The 26,603-nt window shown below is 33.0% G+C and overlaps 1 protein-coding gene across 9 annotated transcripts in view; it reads left to right on the top strand.

Annotated features, from left to right (window-relative positions):
* EHMT1 (euchromatic histone lysine methyltransferase 1) overlaps positions 1 to 26,603 on the top strand; it is a 281,129-nt gene that overhangs the window by 170,379 nt on the left and 84,147 nt on the right. For all 9 annotated transcript variants that reach the window (XM_051976841.1, XM_051976843.1, XM_051976840.1 and 6 more), the window contains 6 exons: positions 1,346 to 1,489; positions 9,104 to 9,333; positions 10,013 to 10,186; positions 17,272 to 17,354; positions 19,984 to 20,090; positions 20,678 to 20,800. In XM_051976841.1, the coding sequence (XP_051832801.1) occupies positions 1,346 to 1,489; positions 9,104 to 9,333; positions 10,013 to 10,186; positions 17,272 to 17,354; positions 19,984 to 20,090; positions 20,678 to 20,800 (861 nt within the window). The remainder of the gene's footprint in view (positions 1 to 1,345; positions 1,490 to 9,103; positions 9,334 to 10,012; positions 10,187 to 17,271; positions 17,355 to 19,983; positions 20,091 to 20,677; positions 20,801 to 26,603) is intronic.

The raw sequence follows: 26,603 nt of genomic DNA, 5'->3' as shown, positions 1-26,603 counted from the left end.
CAAATGGTCATGATTTTCTATATCTAGCTCTTCCAGGGCATTCTCTTAGCTTCCAGATTTTTTTTTCCTTTTTTTTTTTTTTTTTTTAAACTGAGGCAATTGGGGTTAAGTGACTTGCCCACGGTCACACAGCTAGAAAGCATTAAGTGTCTGAGGCTAGCTTTAAATTCAGGTCCTCCTGACTTCAAGAATGGTGCTCTATCCACTGTGCCACCTACCTGCCCCACTTCTAGACTTTTTTACTAATTGATTTATATTTCTCTGGGACTTGCTAAGCTTCTTTGGAATTCAGGCACTGTAGAGAGGCTATCGTTTCTTATAGGATTTCTTCTATTTTAGATAGTTTGTGTTAATGAGCCCTGCAATTAATTGGAGTTACTGAGAATTTACTATGGTTTTGGTTTTAGAGAATAAAAGAATTTTTAAAAAAGTAGTGATGGAAATTTTAAAAACTAGTTAAGAAATAAAATAACCCAAAGTAGAATGTTTATAAGGAGGATTCATTTATCAGGTTTTAAAACAAGTTTTTAGCAGTTGCTTAGTTTTCAAAATAGGCAAATTATATGTTGGTCTGCTTTTACTTAACTTTAAAATGGTAACTTCTGTGGAAAATGTGGTGAAATTCTTTTAATTTAAACATTTTTCTATGTGACTCTAAATAATAATAGTTCATATTTTTACAGTGTTTCAGTCACATTTGCAAATTGGTCTCATGATCTCATTGATTTGGAGATTACATCCAAAAATGCAAATTGTATCAGAGAAACATTCTTGCTGTCTACACCTTACTCTTTCTATGCGACAAGACTATTCACTCTTTGTATCATGTAATTACTCAGTGAAATTAAATGATACTTTATAATTTATGTCATATATTATCGTATTTGATCATCAGAAAAATTCTGACTTGCTTAAAACTACACAGCCAGTAAGTGCCAAAAATCGAACTGAAACCAAAAAAATCCTACACCAGTCTTCTACCATTCTCACTCTTGTCTTCATACTTTTGATGCTTTTTGGTATATTCTTGAATTTATGCAAAATAAGAAATCAAGGACAATTTTGTGACTGGAATAATTTCAGGGCATCACAGAGACTGTTTCATTTAGTTAATTTGCTTGAGTAGTGTCTGTTGCTGGTATTGTCACATATGAAATACTTTAATTCATTTATTTCATGGTTAGCAAGTGATGAATTTCTTTTTGTGAAGATTCTTTTTGATTCCAAAATATGTCTTTATTTCTCCTTGTTCTTAAGCTCCTTTGGGAGCTTAAATTGATTGAATAAAAGCATTTTTGATACTATCACTTTATAATTGAATTTGCTTTTATTGCTGTGATTGCAGTTGGGCAGGTGCACAAACAGCGTGGTTAAATATGAATTGATGCGTCCATCAAACAATGTCCAGCTCTTGGTGCTATGTGAGGATCACAGAGGGAAAATGGTGAAACATCAGTGTTGCCCTGGTTGTGGGTACTTCTGCACAGCTGTAAGTTTCAGTTGATCCAAGATAATGGCCTATCATTTGCATTACATAATATCAGTTGCATATTTTTAAAATAAACATTACCTTTATCTATTGCTCTGTTTTACATATATATATTTTACCTCTTGCATTACCTTCACTTGTTTTTCTTTGGATCTGTCTTAGGGATGTATCAACTGCAAAAAGACAATTTAAAAAACATTATTTTAGGAATTGGACTATCATTTTATTTTTTTTTAAAGTATTGAGAAACACTTATCTTTTCGCCTCTCTTTTCTAAGAGTGTCTCTTTATCACCAAATACCCCAAAGTGTTATCTCATTCTTTCTTACTAGAAATTATGACCTACCTACCTAAGTCAGGGAATCCATTTTTTTCCTAGTATTATTTTTACCCTGGACAAAGTTAATACATTTTTGTTAAGGAACACAAAGCTAACTTATTCCTTTGGGTATTTTCTCCACAATTATGTTGTGTTCTCTTCCTAGAATATTCAAAAATTTTGTTGAGATGAAATGAAAGAAGAGGAACCAAGTCTTTAATCTATGTATTTATACTTAATTCATGAAATATGAATGTATTTGTCCATCTCCTTTGTTAAATACTACTCTTTCTTATCTAACTTTGTTTATATTTATAAATCACTTAACACATTGAATCCCATTTACAATTGTGAAGTTAGCATAATAATACCCTCACTTTATAGATAAAAAAATCAGGTTTCCGAGAGGTTAAGTAATTTTCAGTTTGCCTTAGAAACACACAGCCAGTAAGTGAGTAAGTGAACTAGCTAGTGCTTGTAAACTGCCGGTCTTTGAACTCTCTCTTGTTTAGGATTTCTTAACATGCATTGGAGAACTTGATTTTTTTGGGGGGGGAAAAAACTGTTTTGGTAACTTTTATTTTAATATAATTTGTTTTTTTTGTAATGCTTATCTGTTTTACGTATTTAAAATATTCTGAGGAGGTCTGTGTCCTTCAGACTGCTGTGAGTTTATGACACACACAAAAAGGTTAAGAATTCCTGCTCTAGTTCTTTTTGCTTCTTATAAGGGATTATGAGGATCAATTAATATTGATAAGCCATACTGTTTTTATTCTAAATTTAAAATATTTTATAGTAGCCAAATTTTAAAAATAATTAGAGCATATTAAATTGCCATTATTTTGGGGGAAAGAAAAAATCTTATGAATCAGCTAGGTGGTGCAGTAGATAGAACACCAGTGCTGAAGTCAGGAAGATCTGAATACAAATCTGTCCTCAGACACTTAACACTTCCTAGCTGTGTGACATCTTGGGCAAGTCACTTAACCCTAGTTGCCTTGGCCAAAAAAATCTAATACCATATTTCTTTATTGAGGGAACACATCTTTAGAATTTCTAAGCAACATCTTTCATAATTTCTGTTACTTTTCTCAAATTTAATTGTATTTTCATGATTATTGCTGTTTTTGTGATTCGTAAAATATGGACTAAGTTCCTATTCTCGTTTTTATGTTACAGAGTTGATAATACTGTATATTGTTATGACTGATCATTGAAAATTTGGAGTTCTGTTTTGTGTTGAAGAAACCCCTTTATCTTTAATATCTCTCTCTTCTTTGTGGAGTAGGGACAACCTTTGTATTGTTCTTGCCTCTTAGAAACTATCTTGCCACTAGTATCACTCGAGTGATCTCTTCCATTTTGAAGTCCATGCCATCTATGAAACCATTTGTCATTTTTGTCATCATTGTCTTATGATTTCTGTGACACACTCCTATTTTACTTCATGGCTTTGGCACTTCACTTATATGTTCCCCCTGACAACAATAACAGCAATGACATTTAGTTATTTTTAGATTTTTAAATTTCATTTGATCCTTAGAAAAATTCAATTAGGGAATTGCTATTACAATTCACATTTTATAGATAAGGAAAATGAGTCAAAGAGAGGTTAATTGACTTGCTCAGAATCATAGTGCTTGTAATTATGGAGGCAGGATTTGAACTCTTCTTCCTGACCTAAAACAGCAATTTATCCACTAGGCCACCCTGTTTGCATTATTCTTGGTGAATTCAACACATACCAAAGGTTTAGGAACATTTTAATATTCTGCTCTTTCAATTACTCTTCTTTAAGTTAATTCTAGTTCACCTAGACACTGACATTATTGTTATTTAGAATTGTCGATCTATATCTTCCACATCTCCTTATATTTGAATGTATTCTGTTCAATCATTTTGATCCATAGCCCTTTTCTTCCCAATCACACATCATACTTTTGTTCTTATTCTCAGTAGAAATTTTTCTTTAGATCCAGATCATCCAATATACATTTCAGTTTTACTAATCTTCACTAATTTTTTTTTCTGTATTTTAACGTGACTTCTTTCATTCCTGTAAGAATAAATTTTTTTAAAGTCTTTTTTCTTTGACAAGATTGATGATTCCTGAAATGCTTTTTATTTTATTTGCTCCCATTTTATTCAGAAATCTTTTCTCATTATTTTCTCAATTTCTACTAGTTGTTACTTATATTCTCACTATCCTAAAAAAGAAACTAACATTATCCTGTCACTAAAATTATTAAACTACATAGAAGCTTCTCCTTCCTTCCCTTTTTTCACAAGACTTCTTAAAAGAATTATTTACTATTTCAACTTACTCAGCTCTCATTCATTAATAGTTTGCAATACCACTTTATTTTCTTGCCAGTTGATTGAAATTGCCTTCTCAAACTTCATTAGTGTGACCTTCCTGATTAACACATCCAGAAATATTTTCTCAGTTCTCTTCTTCCTTGCTTTTTCTCTATATTAGTGGTTCTCAAACTTTTTTGATCGTTGGATCCAGTTACACTTTTAAAAAAAAATTGAAGATTTTTTTGTTTATGTGGATTATATCTATAGATATTTAATGCAACACAAATAAAATATCTTAGTATCATGCTGAAAATAAAAGGGTCTCTGGAGACCCCCAGAAATTCCTGAACCACATGTGGAGACTTTCATTTGACACTGTTGCCCTTCCCCTCTTTTTTGGATGGAGGGGAAGGATTTTGCTTTCACTTCTTTTACTGAAGTTCTCTGGTTGTGGTAATTCATTGCTAATTTCTGCCTCAGAGCGTCTGTCTTCTCCCTGCTTGTTTTTTGTTCTTTCTGTACTCTCCTTCAAAGAACTATTTACTTCACTGGTTGCATTTATTTATTTTAGTTCTTCCCTTTCAAGACTTCTAGCTGCACATTAACTGTATTCTGAATATCTCCATTAGCACCCAGAGCTCTTACCTGTTCAAAACTCTAGCTCATTATTGTATGTCGTATACCAGATCTTCCTTTTCCCTTGCCCCCATATCTAGTAATTTGTTTCATTTGGTCTCCTCCATTCCATTTATACCAGTATACTACTGCAAACTGTCATTGCTTTCACCTCCCTTTTTCAGTTTAATTAAATTTGCTTTTTTTTTTTTTTTTTTTTTTTTGAGGCAATTGGGGTTTTGACTGGCCCAGGGTCACACAGCTAGGAAATGTTAAGTGTCTGAGACCAGATTTGAATTCAGGTCTTCCTGACTTCAGGGCTGGTGTTCTATCCACTGTACCACTTCGCTGCCCTAATTTAATTCAATTTAGCAAGCTTTTTGACACTTATAATATCAAGAACACTCTCCTATTTATTTGTTGATATTCTAGGCTTCTCATGAGATTGATGATCTAGTGAGGGGAATAAAACACATAAACTATACACATATTGATACCCTTTTTGCCTTTAGACCTTTTCTTCTCCTTTCTAATGTCAAGTTTATCTGTAACACTTCTGATCATTATTCTGGTGATCTAAAATAGGAGTTCTTAATCTTTTTTGAGATCATGGACCCCTTTCATATTCTTGTAAAACTCATGGATTCATTCTCATAATTATGTTTTTAAATAAGTGAAAAAAATAATGAATTTTCAGTTAGAAGTTAGTTAAAATATATAATATTTTTTCCCCTTTCAAGTTCGTGAATCTCTTGAATTTTATCCATGAAACACTTGATGTCCCTGGATCCCTGGTTAAGAACCTTTGGTCCCAAACTTCGTTCTTCTTCCCCCTTTCTAACCAAATTGTCTACTAAATTAAGCTCAGAGTCTTTGTTCTGATTCAGATCCCTCTAGTCATTTTTCTAGTCTTTTCTCTGTAACATTTTTGCTTACTCTCTTTTCATATAATATCCAGTTCATTCCTTCAAATAGACTCTCCCTATGAACTGTTACCTAATGGATGTGATCTTTATGAATTCAACATGTTTCCTAACTTTTGTGGAACTTATAGTTTGCCTTGTCGTGTGTGTGTGTGTGTGTGTGTATACACTACTAATTTTAAGTTTTTGGAAGGCAAAGGAGTAAGTTTTACTATCAATCAGTGTTAAACACCATAGTATGGGCACTCATTAAATTTTTGCTAAATAATTGAATACCTTTTTGGTCCACTTTGCTAATATTAAGCAATGTTTAGCCACATTCAATTAGTATTCTAATAAATGAAGCTAAATTTGAAGATAAAACTTACCATGTGGTAGCTATCTTTACTTTATAATCATTTAACTACTTGAATATTTATTTCTCTTCTGTATTTTTCTTTCTTCATCTGTTAAATAAGACAAATTAGTTATTGTAAAATCATTTCTAGTTTTATGTCCTATAGCTCTTTTATCTGAAGATAGGTGGTGAGAACTTTAAAAATGTTTCTAATTCTTTAGAAGAAAGATGTGTGAATTTTTTTAAATATAATTTTTAGTTGTTTGGCTTATTTGATCTGATAAAGTGATGATCAGAAAATAGCTACTTTTAATTCTATCTGCTCATTCTTTAAGCTGCACACTTAAAAGAAAAAGACTTGTTAGCTCCTATTTTCAAAGAATTTGGAGGCTGATTGGTTCATGTTGAAAAGAAAACTCAAATGCCCATAAGAATCTCACATTCTTACTAATCTTGCCTAGGATGCAGCTGTCCAGTCTGGCTGAAATAGAACTGGGGAGTGGCAACTCATAGTGATTTTACTAAATGTCTTTATTTTATACTTACTTGGATTTTAAATTCCAGGAAACCTGTCATTTAAAGGAACAGCCAATAGAATGTCCTTATTCAATTTGAGTAATATCAGTAGTTGATGTTTATAATGTACTTTTAGGCTTACAAAGCATTGAATGTGCTTCATTACATTTGATCTTTAATCATCTATATTGCATATTGAGCATGTCATTTATCCTCATCTTACATATGAGATTAAAGCCTGAAGAGGTGAAAAGAGTTTTACATGGTCATAATAGCTAGTAAATGTTGAGGCTGAGATATCAACCCAGATTTCCCTGATACCAGTCTTATATTTTATCTACTGTACAATATTGATTGTATCTAGAGCTATGTTAGACTAAATAATAATTGCCCCTAATATGCAAATAGCATAGGATTGACTCTTTTCTCCACCATCCATCTCCTGCAACTCAACATGTTTCTATCAATTTTTTGTTATTGGCAACAGATTGACATGGACTCATCCCCCTATCCCTTTTTTCTCCTCAACTATTCCTTCCACCCTCATTGAAAGGACTTGTTTTACTTTCCCTTGACTGTCTTTGACCTCTTTGGATTATATGCCTAGAAATTCGCCTATTTTTTCACTTGGTTTCCAAATTGACTCACAACTGTGTCACAAGTATCTGACCTGTTTATTCATCCTGAACTTAAAAATCACATCTTCTAATGCGTATTTTTAATGATTCAAAGATTATCTACTGTCCATTCTTCATTTTAAAAAAATAATAACATTTTCTTGATTTTCAAGCTCCAACTCACAATTATAATTTGACTTTTAAAGATAAGACACAAAAGGATATAAAGTCTGTACTTCTAACAATATATATGCTTTTTTTGCTTGATTAATTTTAACACGCAATTAGTTAAATATTAGTATCTTTCCAAATTCTTTTGTTGTTGTTGTTGTTGTTGTTGCAAGAGAAGGCTCTATTGTTGGGCTGTGATACCAGTGGTCTTTAAAGAAGGATTATTGAAACATTAAAATAAAAAGATCTCTTAGCTTGTATTCTCAAGGAATTTAGAGTCTGATTGGTTTATGATGAAAAGATAAGATCGATATACATGAAACAGTACACAAGATTAATCACACAATTAAAGACAAAATAGGATTTACTTAAAATTGCATGATATGGGCAGACTGTTACAGAAATTCAGAGTAGTAAATAAGTGATCCTGGTTAATCGTGTCACTTATTACAATAAAATAATCAAGGGTGTTTGTTGGAGAGAGAAAATACATCAGGCCCTTAATAAGAGATAATCCATAGATTGGATTTTAATCCACATTGGCCCTAGTGTTGGACACCATAATTAGATATGCGTCCTTGGGTAAACTATTTCAATACTTTGGTCTCAGTTTTCTCATTTATTAAATGGCTCCCCAAAATTGGGCCATATAATTTAGCAGGTTGCTTACAAATGTAACGACTTAAGATTCTCTGATCCTTTTTTTCTCCCAGTAGTATTTTATTTTTCAAGTTTCATGTAAAAATAATTTTCAACATTTGTTAAAGATTTTGAGTTCTAGATTTTTTCTTCCTCACTTCCTTACCTTTTTCCCTCCCTCCCCAAGACAGCAAGCAATCTTTGCACACACTCACAGACACACCCACACAATCCAATATACACATGTACAGTCATCTTAAACGTATTTTCATATTAGTGATGGTGTGAAAGAAAAATCAAAACAAAAGGAAAAAGCCAAGAGAAAGAAAAAACAAAAAAATGAAAATAATATGTTTCAACGCATATTCGGTGTCTGTAGTTCTTTTTCTTGATGTAGATGACATTTTCTATCCCAAGTTTATTGGAATTGTCTTGGATCACTGTATTACTGAAAAGAGCTAACTAAGTCTGTCTTATTATTCTGCTCGCTTTACTCAGCATCAGTTCATGGCATTTCTGAATTCAAGACTGCTCATCATTTCTTATAGAAAAAAAAATATTCCAGTACATTCAAAAACCACAACTTTTTCAGCCATTGTGATAGCAAGCCCACAAATGATGGGCATCCACTCAGTTTCCAATTCCTACCATCTTGCTATAAAATTTTTTGCACTTGTGGTCCTCAGATTCATTTTATAGTTTACTGAGAAGCTAAATTGAACAACAGTTCAATTCCATGGTGTAATTTCTGCCATGAGCCTTTTATAGCTATAGTTTTGGGTAGGAGTTTATCATTTTACTGATTCCCTTTTGCTCTAATGAGCTAATAATAAGACTGACTAGGTATATCACAGTTATAGAAGAAGAATCCTTTAAGGGAGTCTTTCTGTTCTGTTTATACTTTTTTGAGTCACAATGTAAAAATTTTAAAATGAAATCTTTATTTAGTTCTTCTTTTGTCTTGTGACTCTTAGTGCCTTATGTTTAAGGTGAGGGTAGAATCATCTCCATTCTGGAGCTTAGGTTCTGCGCATTACCCCCCAAAAGTTCCAAAATACAGCATAGTATATTTGCCATTAATACTTAATGAGTTGTTTTTTCAGAAAACAGTTACATGATCTTTGTTATCATAAAATAATCATTTTTCATCTCTTTCTTTGTTAAAATTTTTAGGGTAATTTTATGGAATGTCAACCTGAAAGTAGCATCTCTCATCGTTTTCATAAGGACTGTGCCTCCTATGTTAATAATACGAGCTATTGCCCCCATTGTGGGGAAGAGACCTCAAAAGCAAAAGAGGTGACCATAGCCAAAGCAGACACTACTTCTACAGTGTCGCTTACCTATGTCCAAGAGAAACCAGTCACTGTAGAGGGAAGGGCTGACACTACAACCGGTAGCAGGTAAGATGGAACTTGATATTATATTCATTTTGTTAGAATTAGTAAAAGAATGTTGACCTTTTGCCTGGGAATTTGAAGAGTAGAATGAATTTGCGTGCATGCACATACTTATATACTGTGCTTTCATTTGCAGTGAACCTGTTGTTTTCTTAACAGCAGTGGTCCTTCTCATGATTAGTAGGTGTTTAAAAGCCTCCACTTTTCATGATTTCTATATTTTCCAAGATTATGCATGAATCAGATCATGTTTATAAGTATCTTTCATTACACTTAAAGAAATTCTTTATCTTTTTTAAATTGATTTTTAATTTTTTTTATTATTTCAGGCCTAAGCATTTCTGACCTTCAACTTGACTCTCAATCATATTCAGATGTGCTAAGGATGTAGTAAAGTGAACTCTGTTGTGAATCCTTCAATTGTTAATTCTATAATTATTTATTATGGGATCCCCAGTTTGATCTGTCAGTTTATGACAGTTTGTAGTAGATTTGTATAGTTTTAAATACTGTGTTCTCAGGATAACTAAAATGAATCATTTTCATAAAAGAAAAAAATTAGAAGAAAATTATCAAGAAAGTATTTTAAGGTTTTGAGTTTCTTAAAGATTTTTTTTTCCCATTTGTTTTCTTTACTCACTGCTTCAAAAACCTTTTTTTTTTTTTTTTTAAATAAACAAAGTGGAGTTGGAACACAGTTATCTGAAGAGGAGAAGCCCGAGAGTTCAACTCCTCAAGTTCCTGAAGGCTTCGAATTGTCTGGGTCTTCAGTTTTTGTCAAGCCTACTACTGGTCTTTCACAGGGACCAGTAAAAGAAACCTTGGAGAGTGCTTTAATTGCTTTGGATTCTGAAAAGTAAGTTCCAATATAAATTAACAAGGGTACTATTAGGATTTAGGATTCAGAGTTCATTTGTCACTCTTGGGAATTTCAGTTAGATTATGTTTCTATTAATCTTAGTGGTTCTCTACATATTCTAACTTGATTTTCTTAACTCTCCCCTTTCCCTCTTCATATCAAATAATTTGAAATAGTTTGCTGGAACTGATAGGTAAAGTTCAAGTTGATTTTCCATCTGGTTTTATCAACTTGTTAGGGTTATATCTATAATATCTCATTCTCTACAATTTTTGCAAAATGGTGGTTAAGAGAATAGCATGGTAGGTGTTTGAGGCATCCAGATGATTCAATGGAAAGAATGCTGAGCCAGAGTCATGATGACCTGCCTGAATACAACAATTGTGTGTATAGTGGAAAGGACATGGAATTAGGAATTGGAAAGCTTGAATTCAAGTCCTACTTCTGCTACTTATTTTCTGATAACAAACAAATCATTTCAAACTTTTCACACATCTTAGTTTAATTATTTATGAAATGGATATAATAATACTTATAACAACTACCTTATTTGACTGTTAAAAATGATAGCTCTTTGTATATTATAGGACGATTAAGGCATCATTTATTTATTTATTCAAATCAGCAATTTAAAAAAATTTTCTATTGTGCACTACACCTATACCCCTTCTATCCCACTCAAATATTTCCTTCCCTCACCATCCTACCCTAGAGATGGCTATCATTAGATACAAATACATACCCACCCACCCCACATATGTTATATATGTGATCAGAAAATCATATATTTAACATTTCTGTATTTTGAAATGAATTTTTTTTTAAATTATAGCTTTTTATTGACAAAACATATGCATGGGTAATTTTTCAACATTGACTTTGCATAAACTTCTGTTCCAACTTTTCCCCTCCTCCCCTCCATCTCTTTCCCTACATGGCAGGTAGTCTTAAGATATTATTTATTAGCATTTTACTTAGCTTTTTACAAATACAAGTTTCTTCTGATGCAAGATCTTGTAATTTTTGTGACATTCTTACAGCTTAATTTCTTGTTCATTAACTAGTGGGGGAAATGACCTCTTTTAAGTCATAAAATCATGCTCATTAAGGCTGTATCATTGCCAAATAAAAGATGCTTAAGCATTGTTCCTTAAAAGAATTGGAGGAGGGAAGAGAAATTTCCTCTCCAAATACTCCTGTTGCATATTGAAGCTAGCTTTGCCTCTGACTTTCTCTGTAGCCTCAGAAAAGTGACTTACTTTCTTCAATCTTGTGTTTTTTTGTACAATGTTGGAAGTCTTGAGTTTTACCATTCTGGTGTTACAAATCTTGACATATAGATAGATGTCTTCTAGAAACAATCAGATGCCCTCCCTTTGGGGGATGACCTTCTTTACTAACAAAATGAATCATTCGCCCTTATGTAGGATAGCAAACTATCCTTATTTTACTGGATTCCAGTAGAAGTGTGTATACCTGTCTCTTCAGAAATCAATCTTAGATTGTGTGATATTAAATTGATAGGATTTGCATTAAAGTTTAGGATATCAAGCTTATTTTTGCTCCTGTAATAAATATACCTGAGACTGAAGTTGTTAGGAGAAAAACATCAATGTCCAAATTGTATTTGTTGAATCTGAGTAAGAATGAGAAATTTCAACTATAAATGGCAGCAGTGCCATAAAACATGTACAATTTAGAGTCATTAAGTAGGTAAACTAGGTCATATGCTAGATTTTCTTGTAAGAGTTCCACCATTTTATACATGATTCAGGGACAAAGCTAAAAAATTGCTTAGTATTGGAATCCCAGTCATAGCATCATCACTTGTCATTTGTGTAGACTGGAAGATTTTTTAATAACTGCACTAATCTAATCTTTGTAACAAACTTTGTTATTAGAATGGACTTCCCTTAGAGAAGTGACAAGGTGACCCATGAGTTCTAGTTAGTATTTTTGAACTGTTGAAATGACCTTCAGAAAACGTTTTCGTTGTTTCCTGACTAAAAAGATATGCATTTATTTTATTTCTTAAAATCCCCAGTGTTCTTGAGAAATTAAAAACTTCATTACTGGGAGAGGGAGAATTTTGTTGAGAAGTTGATTGAAAATACTTTCAGCTTTTCATGGAAATAAATAGTGAGGATACAGCAGGATTTTTAGTTAGTTCCAAAAGTTGGCAGTTGGAGTTGAGTAAGCTCCAAATGCCACCCTGGTGCTCATTAAGGAGATTGTTTAGTCTACTTAGGTCCTTAATAAATGTGATTGAATGAGTGATAGTGAAAGAGCTTATTTTTATTCCATTTTTGACATTTCAGTGAACTTGCACTTTGAGAAACATTGTCAAAAAGCACAGAGTTTAAATGTTGAAAAAAATTTACATTGTATTAAGCTTCTGAAGATCTCAAATTACTTTCTAAAATTTCATTTTCTCTTTTTTATCTCAGAATTCTTGACATTTTTCTCTACTTTCTTCTTTTCTATTTTGGGCCAGTGAAATGGCCTTTCTCTTTATAAGACCAACCCACGTACTCATGCCCTTGATCCCATCTCCTTTAATCTTCTGCAGATTGCAGTTTTAAGGATTTTGTCACTCTTTTAATCTTTAATCTTTCCCTATTGATTTTTTTCCCCCTACCACTTCTTTTCGTTATATTCAAGTCTCACTTCTTTTCAGTCTTTCTTTTGACTTTGACTTTGCTTTCTCTAAAGATCAGTGATCTCTTAATTGTTAAATCTGATGTTCTTGGGGCAGTTAAGATGGTGCAGTGGATAGAGCATTGGATAGAGCACTAGAGTCACAATATAACCTGTGTTCAAATTGGGGCTTAGGCACTTAACATTCACTAGCTGTGTGATCACTTAATTCTAGCTGCCCTGCCAAAACTAAATAATTAGTTAATTAAAAAAAAATTTCTGATGGTCTTTTCTCAGTTCATGGAACTGTTTGACTTTATTGGCCACCCTTAACTGGATTTCCTCTATATGAATTTTTTACTTTTTTTTTTCCTATCTGACTCCACAGTCATCCATATCTTATCCCCTGCCTACTTGTGGATGTTCCCTATTGTTTTGTCTTATGTACTGATTTCATGTCTTTCCACATACATTATGTTGATGAACTTCTCAACTTCCTTTGGTAAAATTATAATTCTTATACCAATCATTAGAAACAGTTCTAATTCCTGAGCTTCAGTTTTCCATCATCAGTCACTTATTAGATATTTTAGATAGGATACTCTAAAAACTTTAATCATAACATCAAAACCAGAATTCATTATCTTTTCCCTAAATTATTTCATTTCCCAACGCCACTATTTTTGTCAAATGAATAACCATTTTAATTTTTCAGGTTCCTAATATTGGGTTTAATATCTTTATCTTTAATTTCTCATTTTCCACTACTCCAAATATCCAGGCAATTGTCTGAGCTTGTTATATCTCCATAAGATCTCTCACATTTGACCCCTTCTGACCCCTTCATACAACCACTGGCTTAGTCTTTGTCTAGATTATTGTGACTGTAAACCACATTGCACAGTGAGTGGAGTGCTGGACTTGGACTCTGGAAAACCTGAGTTTAACTTCAGCTTTACACTCTCTGTGTAAACCTGAGCACTTCATTTAATTTCAGTTTTCTTTAGTTTCCTCAAATGTAAAATGTGGACTATAACAGGATCAACCTTGCAAGCATTGTTGGATCAAATGAGGGAATATTTGCAAAGCACTTTAGCAAAATATGTGGCACACAATAGGTGCTATATAAAAATGCTTTTTCTTCTCCTCCCTCCCCTTATCTCTTAAATGGTCTCTTTCCTTCAAGCCTCTCTGAATTTTAATATTTTTCACAGGTTTGCCAAAGTAATTTTTCTCAAGTACAAATCTGATCATCTTGCTTTCCTACTTATTAAACTCCAGTGGCTCCCTGTTTCCCCTATAAACTCTGTTTAGTTTTTAAAGCTCTTCACAATTCATTATCAAATATAATCTTTTCTTTTTTCTAAATCTTGACCTTTCTGCAGCCTTTGACATTAATGATAACTGTTCTTCAGGGTACTTTCCTCCCTAGATTTTGGGAGTTTTTTAAACTGATTTTCTTCTTACTTGTTGGACCACTCTTACTCTTTTTTATTGGTTTTTCCTTCAGGTCTTGACCACCAATTGTAGGTGTCTTCCAGATGTTTGGATCCTTTTCTTTCCTCTATACTATCTCACTTAGTGATCGCATTTTCTCTGCTCAATTCAATTTTTATCTTTTTGCAGATGATTCTCAGATTAATTTATCCATTCCTGACATTTCTTCTGACTTCCAATTCCTCATCATTTAACTTTCTGTTGGACATCTCAAACTGGATTATCTGGCAGTCATCTTGAAACTCAACATACCCAAAACAATTCAATATTATGTCTCCTCTTATTCTCCCATTCCAAGCCCCTCCCTTTCACTTTCCACTTCATTCCCAATCCAACCATCCCTCTTCTAAACAACCCTATTACTGTTAATGGCACTACCAACCTCCTTATATATTCAATCTTATATATTTAATTACCATGTCCTGTTGTTTCTAACTTTACAACATTCCTATATGAATCTTTCTGTCCACTCACATGACTGTCCCTTTAGTTAAGATTCTCTATACCGGATATATCTATTTCATTATAGGCTTCTGGTGGTTCTCTGTGTTTCAAGTCTCTCCTTACTCCAACCATTTACTTATAGTCTTCTAGTATGATTTTCCTAAAGCACAAGCTCGATTATATTCCTTCCTATCAGTAAATTTCAGTGGCTCCCTGTTATCTCTAAGATCAAATATAAATCCTCTTTGTGCTCCTTACTTTAATAATCTTGTCCTTTTTCTACTGTTCTAGTCTTCTTACATATTACTACTTTCCATGTGCTCTTTTTATTCAGTGATATTGACCTTACTTTTCCTTGAACATGAATGTACATTTCTCAGCTCTCCTCTGTACCTCTGAATATCTATCATGCTTAGAATATACTCCCTTTCCATAATAGACACCTTTTTCCCTTTCTCAGAAGTATTTTTTTTAATACATGCAAACATAGTTTTCAACACTCATTTCTGTAAGATTTTATGTTTCAAATTTTTTTCCTCATTCTCTTCCAAACATATTTCCACATTTGTAATGCTAGTCAAGAAAAAAATCAGATCAAAAGAGAAAAAACCACAAGAAAGAAAAAGCAAACAAACAAAATAAAGCAAAAAAGGTTAAAATGCTATATATACTTTGATCCACACTCATTTGCCATAGTTCTCTCTCTGGATGTGGATGGTACTCTCCCAAGTCTGTTGGAATTGTCCAGCATTGTGCATTGCTGAGAAGAGCTAAGTCTGTCGTAGTTGATAATCATATAATTTTGTTGTCATTATGTACGGTGTTCTCCTGGTTCTGCTCACTTCACTCAAAATTAGTTTATGTAAATCTTTCCAGACTTTTTTGAAATCAGTCTGCTCATCATTCCTTTTAGAGATTCATTACATTCATATATCTCTCCTTATTCAGCCATTGTCCAGTTGTTTCAATTTCTTGCCACCACAAAAAGAGCTGCTATAAGTATTTTAGCACATGTGTATCCTTTTCTTTCTTTTATGATTGTTGTTGTGATACAAATCTGGTACAGACTGCTGAATCAGAGGATATGAACAATTTTATAGCACTGTGGACATAGTTCTGAATTGTCATAATAGACTCAATATAGATGCTTATTCATGATTGACTTTCATATCATTCCACTGTCTCCTCATTGGTAGAGTAGAGTAGTAAAGGTAATTATAAGGGGAAAAAATTGGTTCTTGAATATTTCTCCATGCCTGAAATAATTTTCTTCAAGGTATCATTTTTGTCTTTGATATATTTAGTTTGGTCATTGGGCCATTATGTGCTAAACTAATAAAAAGGATATTGCTGATTTTTTATTCTCTATTAAATGACCTGTCCTCTAGCCTCTTCTCTTGGTTATTTTTCATAGTTTATTCTTTTGGGGCTGAATTGGATATTTTCTTATGTATGTAATAAATGATTTCAAGAATATCTTGATGTTTTTTCAAGAAGTAACACCATTACTTAGCTATTCATTGTATCTGTATATACTAGTAAGGATAGGTTAGAATCCAAATTTCAAAGGGCTACAAATAATAAATACCAATTGCCACTGATTTCTAGTTGTAATCATCAGTGATATTCAGTTAAGATATTCATTTGGTAGTTTTTCTTTATCAGGGCAGTGCATAAAAGGAGGGAAGGGAGAAAGGGAATAAATATTTTTTATAGTGTTTACTCTAGGACAGGCACTCTGTTTAAGCATTTTACAAATATTGTATCACTTAATTTAAGATAAGAAGAAGGTAGCCATGTAGAATGTTTTAGTTGTCTTGTGTGGGATAAGAGGGATAATCTTGGTAGTGCTTCTTTAATTTCTTACTAACCTATATTGGGATGTTTCATTGCTCTTAATCTTCTGTGCTAATTCATTTTAAGTAAATTTTGCTGTATGGCCTGCAAAATGTAGTTATTCTTACACTGAAAAAAAACAGAAGACAACTCACATCTTGAATCATATCTTCTTTTTCTGTGAATACCATCATGTAGCCAGACCCCATTGAAAAAGTGTTATTCTTAAGTTTATCTGTTTTTTTAAAAAATGATGTTTTTTATTTTTCCCACTTAACATATAAAACAATTTTTAATATTTGTTGTTAAACCTTTTGATTTCCAGATTCTCTCTTTTCCTTCTTTCCCCTACTCCTAATTCCCCATTGAGAAGGTACATATGAAGATATGCAAAACTTTTTTAGGTTTTTCCCTCCAAAAATTGGCTGATAGACGGCAATATTAAGGCTTAATATATCAAATTCCTTTGGCCTTGGGATACAACAGATTCATTTTATGAAATACTCTTTTTGTTGGAATGACATATAAAATATGCTTAGTATGCATTTTAGTTATTAGACATAATTCTGTAGAGAACAACATCCCATGGGATATATTCTTCTAAGCTGAAGCAGCAGATGGCTTTATTTTCTTTTAAGAGTAACTGATTCACTTTTATTACTTAATAGACCGAAGAAGTTACGTTTTCACCCAAAGCAGCTGTACTTTTCTGCCAGGCAAGGAGAACTGCAAAAAGTGCTTCTTATGTTAGGTAAGTAGACCTTGTTATCCAAGATTATTATGCTTCTAGACCCAGAATTTGAGATTAGAGTTTGTAGTCATATGATACAGGATGGTACTCTCATTGGGCATAACTCATTTATTACCTTTCTGGATTTTTTTGTTGTTCTTGTTCTATTTCTCTTATGACCTAGTTTTTTGCTCCATTATCAATGTGGTTGTGAAACTCTTTCCTCTCCCTTCTTCCTATCCCTTATTGAAATAGCCATTAAGGAATAAGAATATCTAAAAGGCAAATATTATTACAACAAGGGTAGTTGCATAGTGGTTTATTTTTTATGATTGTAAAACCATGGTGCTTATTAGCTATGTGCTTGTGGACAAGTCATATTCTCTGAATCTTAATTTCCTTATTTGTAAATGAGAGTAATAATACTGGCACTATGTATCAGAATCTTGGAAAGATAGTGTAAATGTCCTAAAATGGTATACTGATGTGAGTTATCATCATCATCATAGACAACTTTGGTATTCATACTAATATATAGTGATGTATTTGATTAAAAATAATTTGTTTATATCATGAGTGCTTTTTTTACTTTGATTTAATCATGGACATATACCAAATATTCGGGGAATTTCTAATACACATAGAGTAGAATGATGAATCCACATTGTACCTGATTCAAAAGAAGCTGAAAAGTTATTTATGTGGCTTTGTTTGGCTCTTTGATGTTAAATGCTGGGCTAGGTAGGGATGGAGGCAGCAATCATTTTAGAATATTTTCATTGGTCTTATCAATGTTGAACTGTCTTGCTTATTAATTTGTTAATTAAATTGATTTAATATTTGCTTTTATTTATAGTTATAGCCATTATATTTTGTCAAATTTCTGATGATATTCTAAATAATGATTTAGCATGATAAACATTTTTCCGAAATATATTGAAAGATTGTTTATGCAATAGCTAAAGAAGTCGTCTTATTTGTTCAACAAGAATTTATTTAATGCTTATTATGTGCTAGGTACTGCACTTTGTTTTGGTATACAAAGAAAGGCAAAAGCAGTTCCTGCCTTAAAGGAGTACACATGCTAATTGGGAGTAATAACATGGAAAAAATTTGTACATATGATGCAATTTCTTCAGCTGTAAAATAGGTATAAAATTTCACTTATCATAGAGTTATAAGGATCAAATGAGGTAATATTTATAAAAATTGCTTAGCAAACTGCCTGGAATATAGTAGGTGCTATTTAAATGCTTATTTCCTTCTCATCCCTCCCTTTCTGTGCATAAAATGATTTGGATCTGAATCAGGATGCAGTTAACAATCATTTATTACTTACTTTGTGCCAGGTATAGTGTTAGGTGTGAGGTTCACAAAATCAAAAAATTAAATGATCTATAATCTTAAGGAGTTTATATTGTGTTGGAGGAAACTAAGTGTACACGTGAACACACACATACACATACACAGAGCAATTAGTGAGGTCAGACATCTGCACTTGGGGAAACCAAGGAAATGCTTTGTGTTGAAGGTAGTAAGAAATTTAGTGAGGCATCCACCATCATAAGTGATGACCATTGCCAGTACAACTACAGGAGATATGTGAAAAACAGAAATACTATTTGACTTGTCCATAGAGTTGTGATGATATAAATAAAGTGTAATGAAGCTAAAAAGATAGATTCGGTCCAACTTATGTAAACTTTGCAAGCCAAACAGGAGAGTTGATATTTGATTCTAGAGCCAAGAATGAATCCCTGGAGTTTATTCAGTAAGGAGGTGACAAATTTAAATTTATTAAGGAAAATCATTTTGCTAGTCATAGGGAGGATTCTCTTTGCAGCAACTTAAAGCAGAGAAACTATTTAAGAGGTTACAGTAACAGTCTTATAGAAGTGGAACAGAACACAGGAGAATAAAGATGAGAGAGAATCTACATGAGGGATTAGAACAGAGTAGATTGGGGGTGGCTGCCGCCATTGAAGATTAATACAGATAAGAGTAATAGATGAGGAAGTTGGTTTTACCTTCAGGGTATCAATGAATGACAAATGACAAAAATGCTCACAGCTTCAGTTTCCTTTTAGGTACTTAGGAGTTCTACTGATATGACAGGCTGGCACCCAGTGTGGGTAAGACTCAGTAGGCAAGTCTTCCTGGTTGGGTAGAGGTAAAGATAAGGCAAAAATCAATTAGATTCTTGTAGGATTAGACACATTTTAGCTGTGCAAGTCATTTAAGTGTTCAGTGTACTAGGTACCTTTGATGGAATATAAACTCTGGAGAGTATTTATTTCCTGAATGTCTAGTCCAGTGCCTGGTACATAAGAGGTACTTAATAAATGCTAATTGATTGATTGAGACTTCCAGTTATAAATGAATTGCCAATCTGTTTTGGTTGAAGATGTTTTCACATTGAAAGTTTCCATATTGGAATGATGATATTCATCAAAAAGGTTCAGTGCTGTTCCCTCCCTATCCTCCTCCCTTATCCTAACAATAACAATAGCTTTCAAGACAAAGGCAGGCTTTTTTTTTTTTTTAAACTTGGTTGTATAGAGAAATATTAGCTGTCTTATACAGCAGAAGTTGTAATATATGAAATATATGTAATATATGAAGTTATCAATAAATCATGGTTATTTTACAGTTGATGGGATTGATCCTAACTTTAAAATGGAGCACCAGAATAAAAGAACCCCACTCCATGCAGCTGCAGAGTCTGGCCACGTGGACATCTGTCATATGTTGATTCAGGTTCATCTTTGTCATTTACAATATAAATCTTTTTTTCTTCCATATTATTTTAGAAGTTTTAAAATCCCTTATGATGTTATAATAAAAAAAAGTCCTGAATTTGGAATTAGAGGGCGTGGATTCATTATCCTATCAATTTTTTATTATTACTATGATTCTTTAGGCCCCTTTCAGCCTGTGTCCATGAACCAATAAGCCTATGATAATGATGTAGCTTAAAGTAGAGGCTGCGTGTCCTGCCCTTGAAGACTGGGGATCTGGATTTGAATCCCAGCACATACTTATCTTTATTACCCTGGGCAAGTCACATTACCTCTCTGGGCCTCAGTTTTCTCAACTGTCAAATAAGTATACTAATATTATCTTCCTCATATGATTGTTCTGAGAATCAAATGAAAATTTAGAATAACATGTAGATAGCACATTTCAATCCTTAAAGTGCTACACAAAAATTAGCAGTTACTACCACTACTACCACTATCAGCAGCACTATAATTGTAATCAGATTAAATACTGATTGGTTCACTTTTGTTCTCTCTTTCCCATCAAAAGAAGCTTGAATCTTCCACTGTCATTTGTTTCAATAGGCTGGTGCTAACATTGACACCTGTTCAGAAGACCAGAGAACCCCACTGATGGAGGCATCAGAAAACAACCATTTGGATGCTGTAAAATACCTCATCAAGGCGGGAGCACTGGTAGATCCTAAGGTATGATTATTAAGTTCTGGTTCTTATATGTAGATTTTTCCAAGGAAATTAAAAGAATTTCATGTCACATAGAGCAGGGGTTCTCAAACTTTTCCACTTGTGACCTCTTTTCACCTGAGAAATTTTTATATGTGACCCCCTAATCACATATATAAAAATAGGTGTACTAATCAAACATTTGCTTATAATATCATAATTTTGTGATTTCTCCCCTATGCTCAGTAATGAGAACCTCCATATAGTGTTGCAAACCACAGTTTACAAAGCTGGGCTGTTGCCAGGGATTAAGTTACAGGGCTCTAAAGTGGAAAGTACCTTGGTTCAGAACTTTAGGTTGTTTATTCAGTGCTTGAATAGCAAAGTATAGTATTCATCTTAGGCAGTTGGGTGATATAGTGGGTAGAATGTTGGATCTGGAGTCAGAAGTCTCATTTTCATGAGTTCACATCTAGCCTCAAAACAGGCTTACTTGCTGTGTGAACCTGAACACATCACTTAAACCCTTCTTAAAGTATTATTGTCAAGAAAACCCCAAATAAGGTCACAAAGAGTCGGTCATGATTAAAACAACTGAACAACAAGAAAAATAAGCTTTCATCTGACTTACCTCTATCTACTTGAGGCCTTCTGTAATCCTCTTTTAAATCCTGAGTGATTTTTCATTGTATTTCATATAATACTTTGTGTCTTTTATTATCCCATCACATACTATTTTTGTTATAGCTATTTTATAACCACCATACATATGTATATGCCATATCTCCTTCTACATTCTCCCTCCCTTTTCCCCACAAGATTTTTGTTTTCATTTTTTTGTGTGTGTGTCCTTCAGCATTGAATACAGGTTTGTGCACATGGTAGAAACTTAATTGAGGCCAAGATGACTAATGAGTTCCTATATTACTGAAGACACTCAGCCAAAATAATATTTATATTTGCCATGAAGGAAACCAAAAGACATAAATTGCAGCTAAATGTAAAGACTGTGCAGTTTATACTTAGGCAATTATAGAGGTTGGTGAATTTGTTCCTTTGTATAAAATGGGAATAATAATAACTGGTATCTCTACTTTACCATATTCTTGTGATTATTAAATGGCATAATATATGTAAAGCATTATTTTAATTTTAAAGTTTTTTGTTGTTGTTAGCTATTAATATTTTAATTTCCATATTCCCGAAAACAAGAAGAAATCTTTGTCATAGTCATGCCATGTAAAGTCCCTTAATTTCTTTGGTCTTCAGTTTCTTTATTTACAAAATGAGGAATTTAGATTATATATAATTTCTGAGTTAATTTCTAGCTCCAGATCTATGAACCTATGAATTAGTGTGAAGAGAATTTCAGTTTATTTGTTACAAAATCTATTGTAGGAGATCATCCCATGAGCCATCCTTTATTGGTCTACTTAATGTGCTAGGCACCGTGGAATGTATTAGAAATACAGGGTAAAAAAATGAGGAAAGTTATTGTTGTCAGGGAGCTTACATTGTATTGGGAAAGATAAAATGTACATACATAAGTATATTTAAAACAAGTATTTAAGTCAAGGGATGGGTGAGTGCAGGTGTGCATATGAGTGTGTATTTGTGTAGAACACTTAGAACTGGGAATGTCAGGAAAAAGCAGAATCCAAGCTTCAAAGAAAAAAAAGGAATTTTAAGAGATGGAGATAAGACAGGATGTAGGATGGTTAGTGCTAGGGCAGAGAAAAGTTTGATGAAATATTATATGAAGAATAAAAAGGCCAGTCTAGCTGGAACACAGTGTGGGAAGAGGAGCCCTCACTGCCTTCATTTTCTCTCTCTTACTTCCTTTCTTTAAACAAACAAAAAAACAGCCCCTGCTCTCTAGAGGAGCTTTCAGTGTTATGGAAGAGACAGCATGCAAAGAATCATACAAACAAACTACATCATATGGAGACTTCTATTGTAGATTGCCCTCTGAAATAGCTTTGTGGCACAGAATGAAGGTTAAATATGGGTAGAGAGTGATGAGGGATGGATGGCCTAAGAGAATATTTTTTAAGGAACAGGAAGACATGAGCATGTTTGTAAGCAGTAGTGAAGCAGCCATTATTCAAAGAGAGATTGAAGATAAGTGAGATTGGGGATAGTGGGAATGATCTACTGGAGGAGGCAGGATGGAAATGGATCACTTTTGCAAGTAAAGGGGTTTGCCATGGAGAAGAGAAGGACTATCTCATTTTGTAAGATAGAGTGAAAGAAGAGGTAAGATGAGAAGGAAAGTAGAAGGGGAGTTTTTTATAAATGGCCCTAATCTTAGCCAGGAGGGTAGAACAGGTCATGAGATGTTTAAAGAGGGATAAAAAGATTTTGAGGAGTTTTTGTGATTAGTGGGAGTTTAATACAGAGGTGTGAATGATTTGCTTTGATACAATGAGAGCTCATTTGAGGTTATGTAACATAAATTTGTGGTAAATACATTTAGTATGATTTTGTGATGTTCTCCAGCTTCAGTTAGCGTATGTATTGGAGTGAAGGAGTAGATGAGTGGAATAGTGCAAAGTTAAGACTTAGTAGGGCAAGAAACTTAGCAAGCAACCAATTACCAAATCTTATCATTTCTTTCTTTATGTGATGTCTCTGGCATACTTTCCATTTTCTTTATTCACACAGCCATCTCCCTAGTTTACTTTTTTTTTTTAACCACATTTCTCCTGATCTTTTGCAAAAGTCTTCTATTTAGTTGGCACTCCTCAAATCTCCCCACCTCCATTTTTCACATAACCATGAAGATGCATTTCTTAATGCTTAGGGCTGGCTGTGTTACCTCTGTACTCAGTAATTCTAATCACTCTTTGTTACTTCCCAGATCAAATACAAACTCTTGTAGCATTTAAAGGTCTTTACCACATACTTGTTCCTTACTCTTTCTCCTAGCTACCTGTTTTTGCATTGTTTGTTCCTCAAGCCTGAAAAGCTCTATTTCCCAACTCTTCCTGACCTCCATCTTTTCTCTCTAGTGTGTTCTGATGTTTAACTCAGTACTGTTTATTTCAGCTCTTGGTACTTAATGGCAGTAGAAAAGGAAACAAGATTTAAGATTAGAGAACAGTCAGACTTAAAGGGAATTTGAGGGAATTGGATCAGTATGATCTGATAAACCTGAAAAGCTTTACCTCCTCATTAGAGGTTGAAGCAAAAGAAGATAGGGATAATGTAAATGTAAAGGATCAGGTGTAGTGTAGTAAATAATACAGTTTCTTTGGAGTTTAGAACAGCTGATTTAAGTAACTTAATCTCTGTGCCTTAAGTTCCCTTTTTAATTGAGGGAATTTAACTCACTCAGCAACCAGTTTATTAATCCAGCAACAGATCCTTTATCTTCAGATGTTTGATCACAGAGGTACAAAATATAGCTAGATAAACTAGTAGTGGGCAAAGCAGACTTGCCATCCTAATTTAAATAGAAATGTTTAATATCATAGCATAAATTAGACAAGAAAGGATATCTGGAATAGCACTATGGAAAGATACACAGTATTCTAAAGTCATACAAAAAATAAGAGATGGAACGAAATAGATACATTATATGTTGTTAAATTATACAATAATATATCATATTATATATTCCTCATGTGAACAAGTTCAGAAATTGGAGAAGGAAGGTATGATGGAGAGGCAGGAGGGATGGGAAGTGCTCAAGAATGAAAGTATAAATCATTAAAAGTGTATGTTATTGGATAAAGAATAGAAAAGTATATCAGTGGAATGATGTAACAGCCCCCAAGAATTTAGCTAGATTTAAAACTAATTCCATTTAACAAAAACTGTTGGGAAAACGTGAAAGCATTGTTAAAATTAACTTTAAACCAAATATTACATTATATGCTACACTTAAATTCCAAATGCATACTTGACCTAAATGTTAAAAAGTACATCATAAATAATTTATAGGGCCAGGAAAAGAAATGCATTTCACAATAATGGGGAAGGGAAGCGTTCTTGACCATAAAAGAAATAAAAACAATCAAAGGAAATAAAATTATTTTAGTTATATAGAATCAAAAACTTTTTGCACAAACAAAATCAGTGCAATTAAACTTAGAAGAAAACAGTAATTTATAGTAAATTTCTTCTGAGAAATATATGTGAATAATAGCCATTACTTCATAAATGTGTAATCAGAGGATATTTCCATGCAATTCTTAAGGAAAACAATCCACACTGTCAATAACTAAATGGAAAAAAAAATGCTTGCAAGACACTACCAAAAAGTAAATGAAAAGGATTAAATTTCTAACTTGTGGTGATAAATTGATAAAATGACCAAAAAAAATTAAAAAGAGAATAGATGTTAAAAATTTTTTACTTTTAATTTATTTTTTAATACAAATAGCTTTTTATTTTTCAAAGTACATGAAAAGATAGTTTTGAACCTTCACCCTTATAAAACTTTGTGTTTCAAATTTGTTTCCCTTGCTCACCTTTTACTCCCTCTCTTATATAGCAAGTAATCTAATTTAGGCTAAATATTTGCATATTTCCACATTTGTCCTGCATAAGAAAAATCAGGTCAAAAGGGGGAAAAAATGAGAAAAAAAAACAATCAAACAACAAGAAGTGAAAATACTATGTTATGATCCATGTTCAGTCCCCATAGTTTTCTCTCTGGATGTAGAAAGGTCTTTCGATCACAAGTCTATTGGAATTGGCTTGAATCACTTCATTGTTGAAAAAAAGCCATGTCCATCACAGTTGATCATTACATAATCTTGTTGCTCTGTACATTATTCTCTTGGTTCTACTCATTTCATTTAGCATAGTTCATATAAATCTTTACAGGCTTTTCTGAAATCAGCCTGCTGATTATTTCTATAATATTCGATTACATTCATATTATATAGCTTATTTAGCCAATGCCCCAACTGAAGGCTATCCATTTATTTTCTATTTCCTTGCCATTATAAAAAGGGTTGCTACAAACATTTTTTGCACATGGGGGATCATTTTTATGATCTCTTTGTATACAGACCCACTAGAAACACTGTTGGATCAAAGGGTATGCACGGTTTGATAGCCCTTTGGGCAGAGTTTCCAATTAATCCTACAATGCTTGGATCTGTTTACAACTTCACCAACCATGTATTAGTATCCCAATTTTCCCATTTATCATTTATCTTAACATTTATCATTATCTTAAGAAACAACATTTACTGGAGAGAATGTAGAAAGGTAGGCACATTGATACACTGTTAATAGAGCTGTAAAAAAAATTATCACTAGTCTGGTAAACATTTTAGAACTATATACTCTCCTTTCACTGCTGCCTCCCCTCCCTAATATGTAGTAACTGCATTTTCTTTTATTCTTGTTTAGTGATTATTATTAATCTTTTTCCTGAAAGGAACTCATGAAAAAGGGAAAGGACTTCTATGTTAAAAAATATTTGTGGCAACCTTTTTTATTGTAAGAAAGAACTAGAAACAAAGTGAGTATCCATTATTGGTGAATAGCCAAGAAAATTATGGGAATATTAATGTAAATCTGCAACAATAGACTGAGCAGAGTTAAAGGCTTACAACAGATGTGCATGACTGCATTTTTTGAATGTAACTTAAAGTGGTTTAATTCTGGATAAAACTTTTGCATTAGATTAAAAACATAAAAATTGAACTACAGAAAGTAGTTATTTTATCCATCTGTATAGTAGTCCTTAGAAAATTAAAATAATGATATGATGACTTTTCCCTGGACCAGTTCCATCTGAACTCTATTTTAAAAAGAGACTAATTACAACTACATAACTTGGTGACTAGAATTATACATCAGGAGCCCA

Source organism: Antechinus flavipes, chromosome 2 (assembly GCF_016432865.1).
Source record: "Antechinus flavipes isolate AdamAnt ecotype Samford, QLD, Australia chromosome 2, AdamAnt_v2, whole genome shotgun sequence".
NCBI classification, from domain to species: Eukaryota; Metazoa; Chordata; class Mammalia; order Dasyuromorphia; family Dasyuridae; genus Antechinus; species Antechinus flavipes.
The sequence above is the reverse complement of the archived record's forward strand: the minus strand, read 5'-3'. Positions and strand labels throughout refer to the sequence as shown.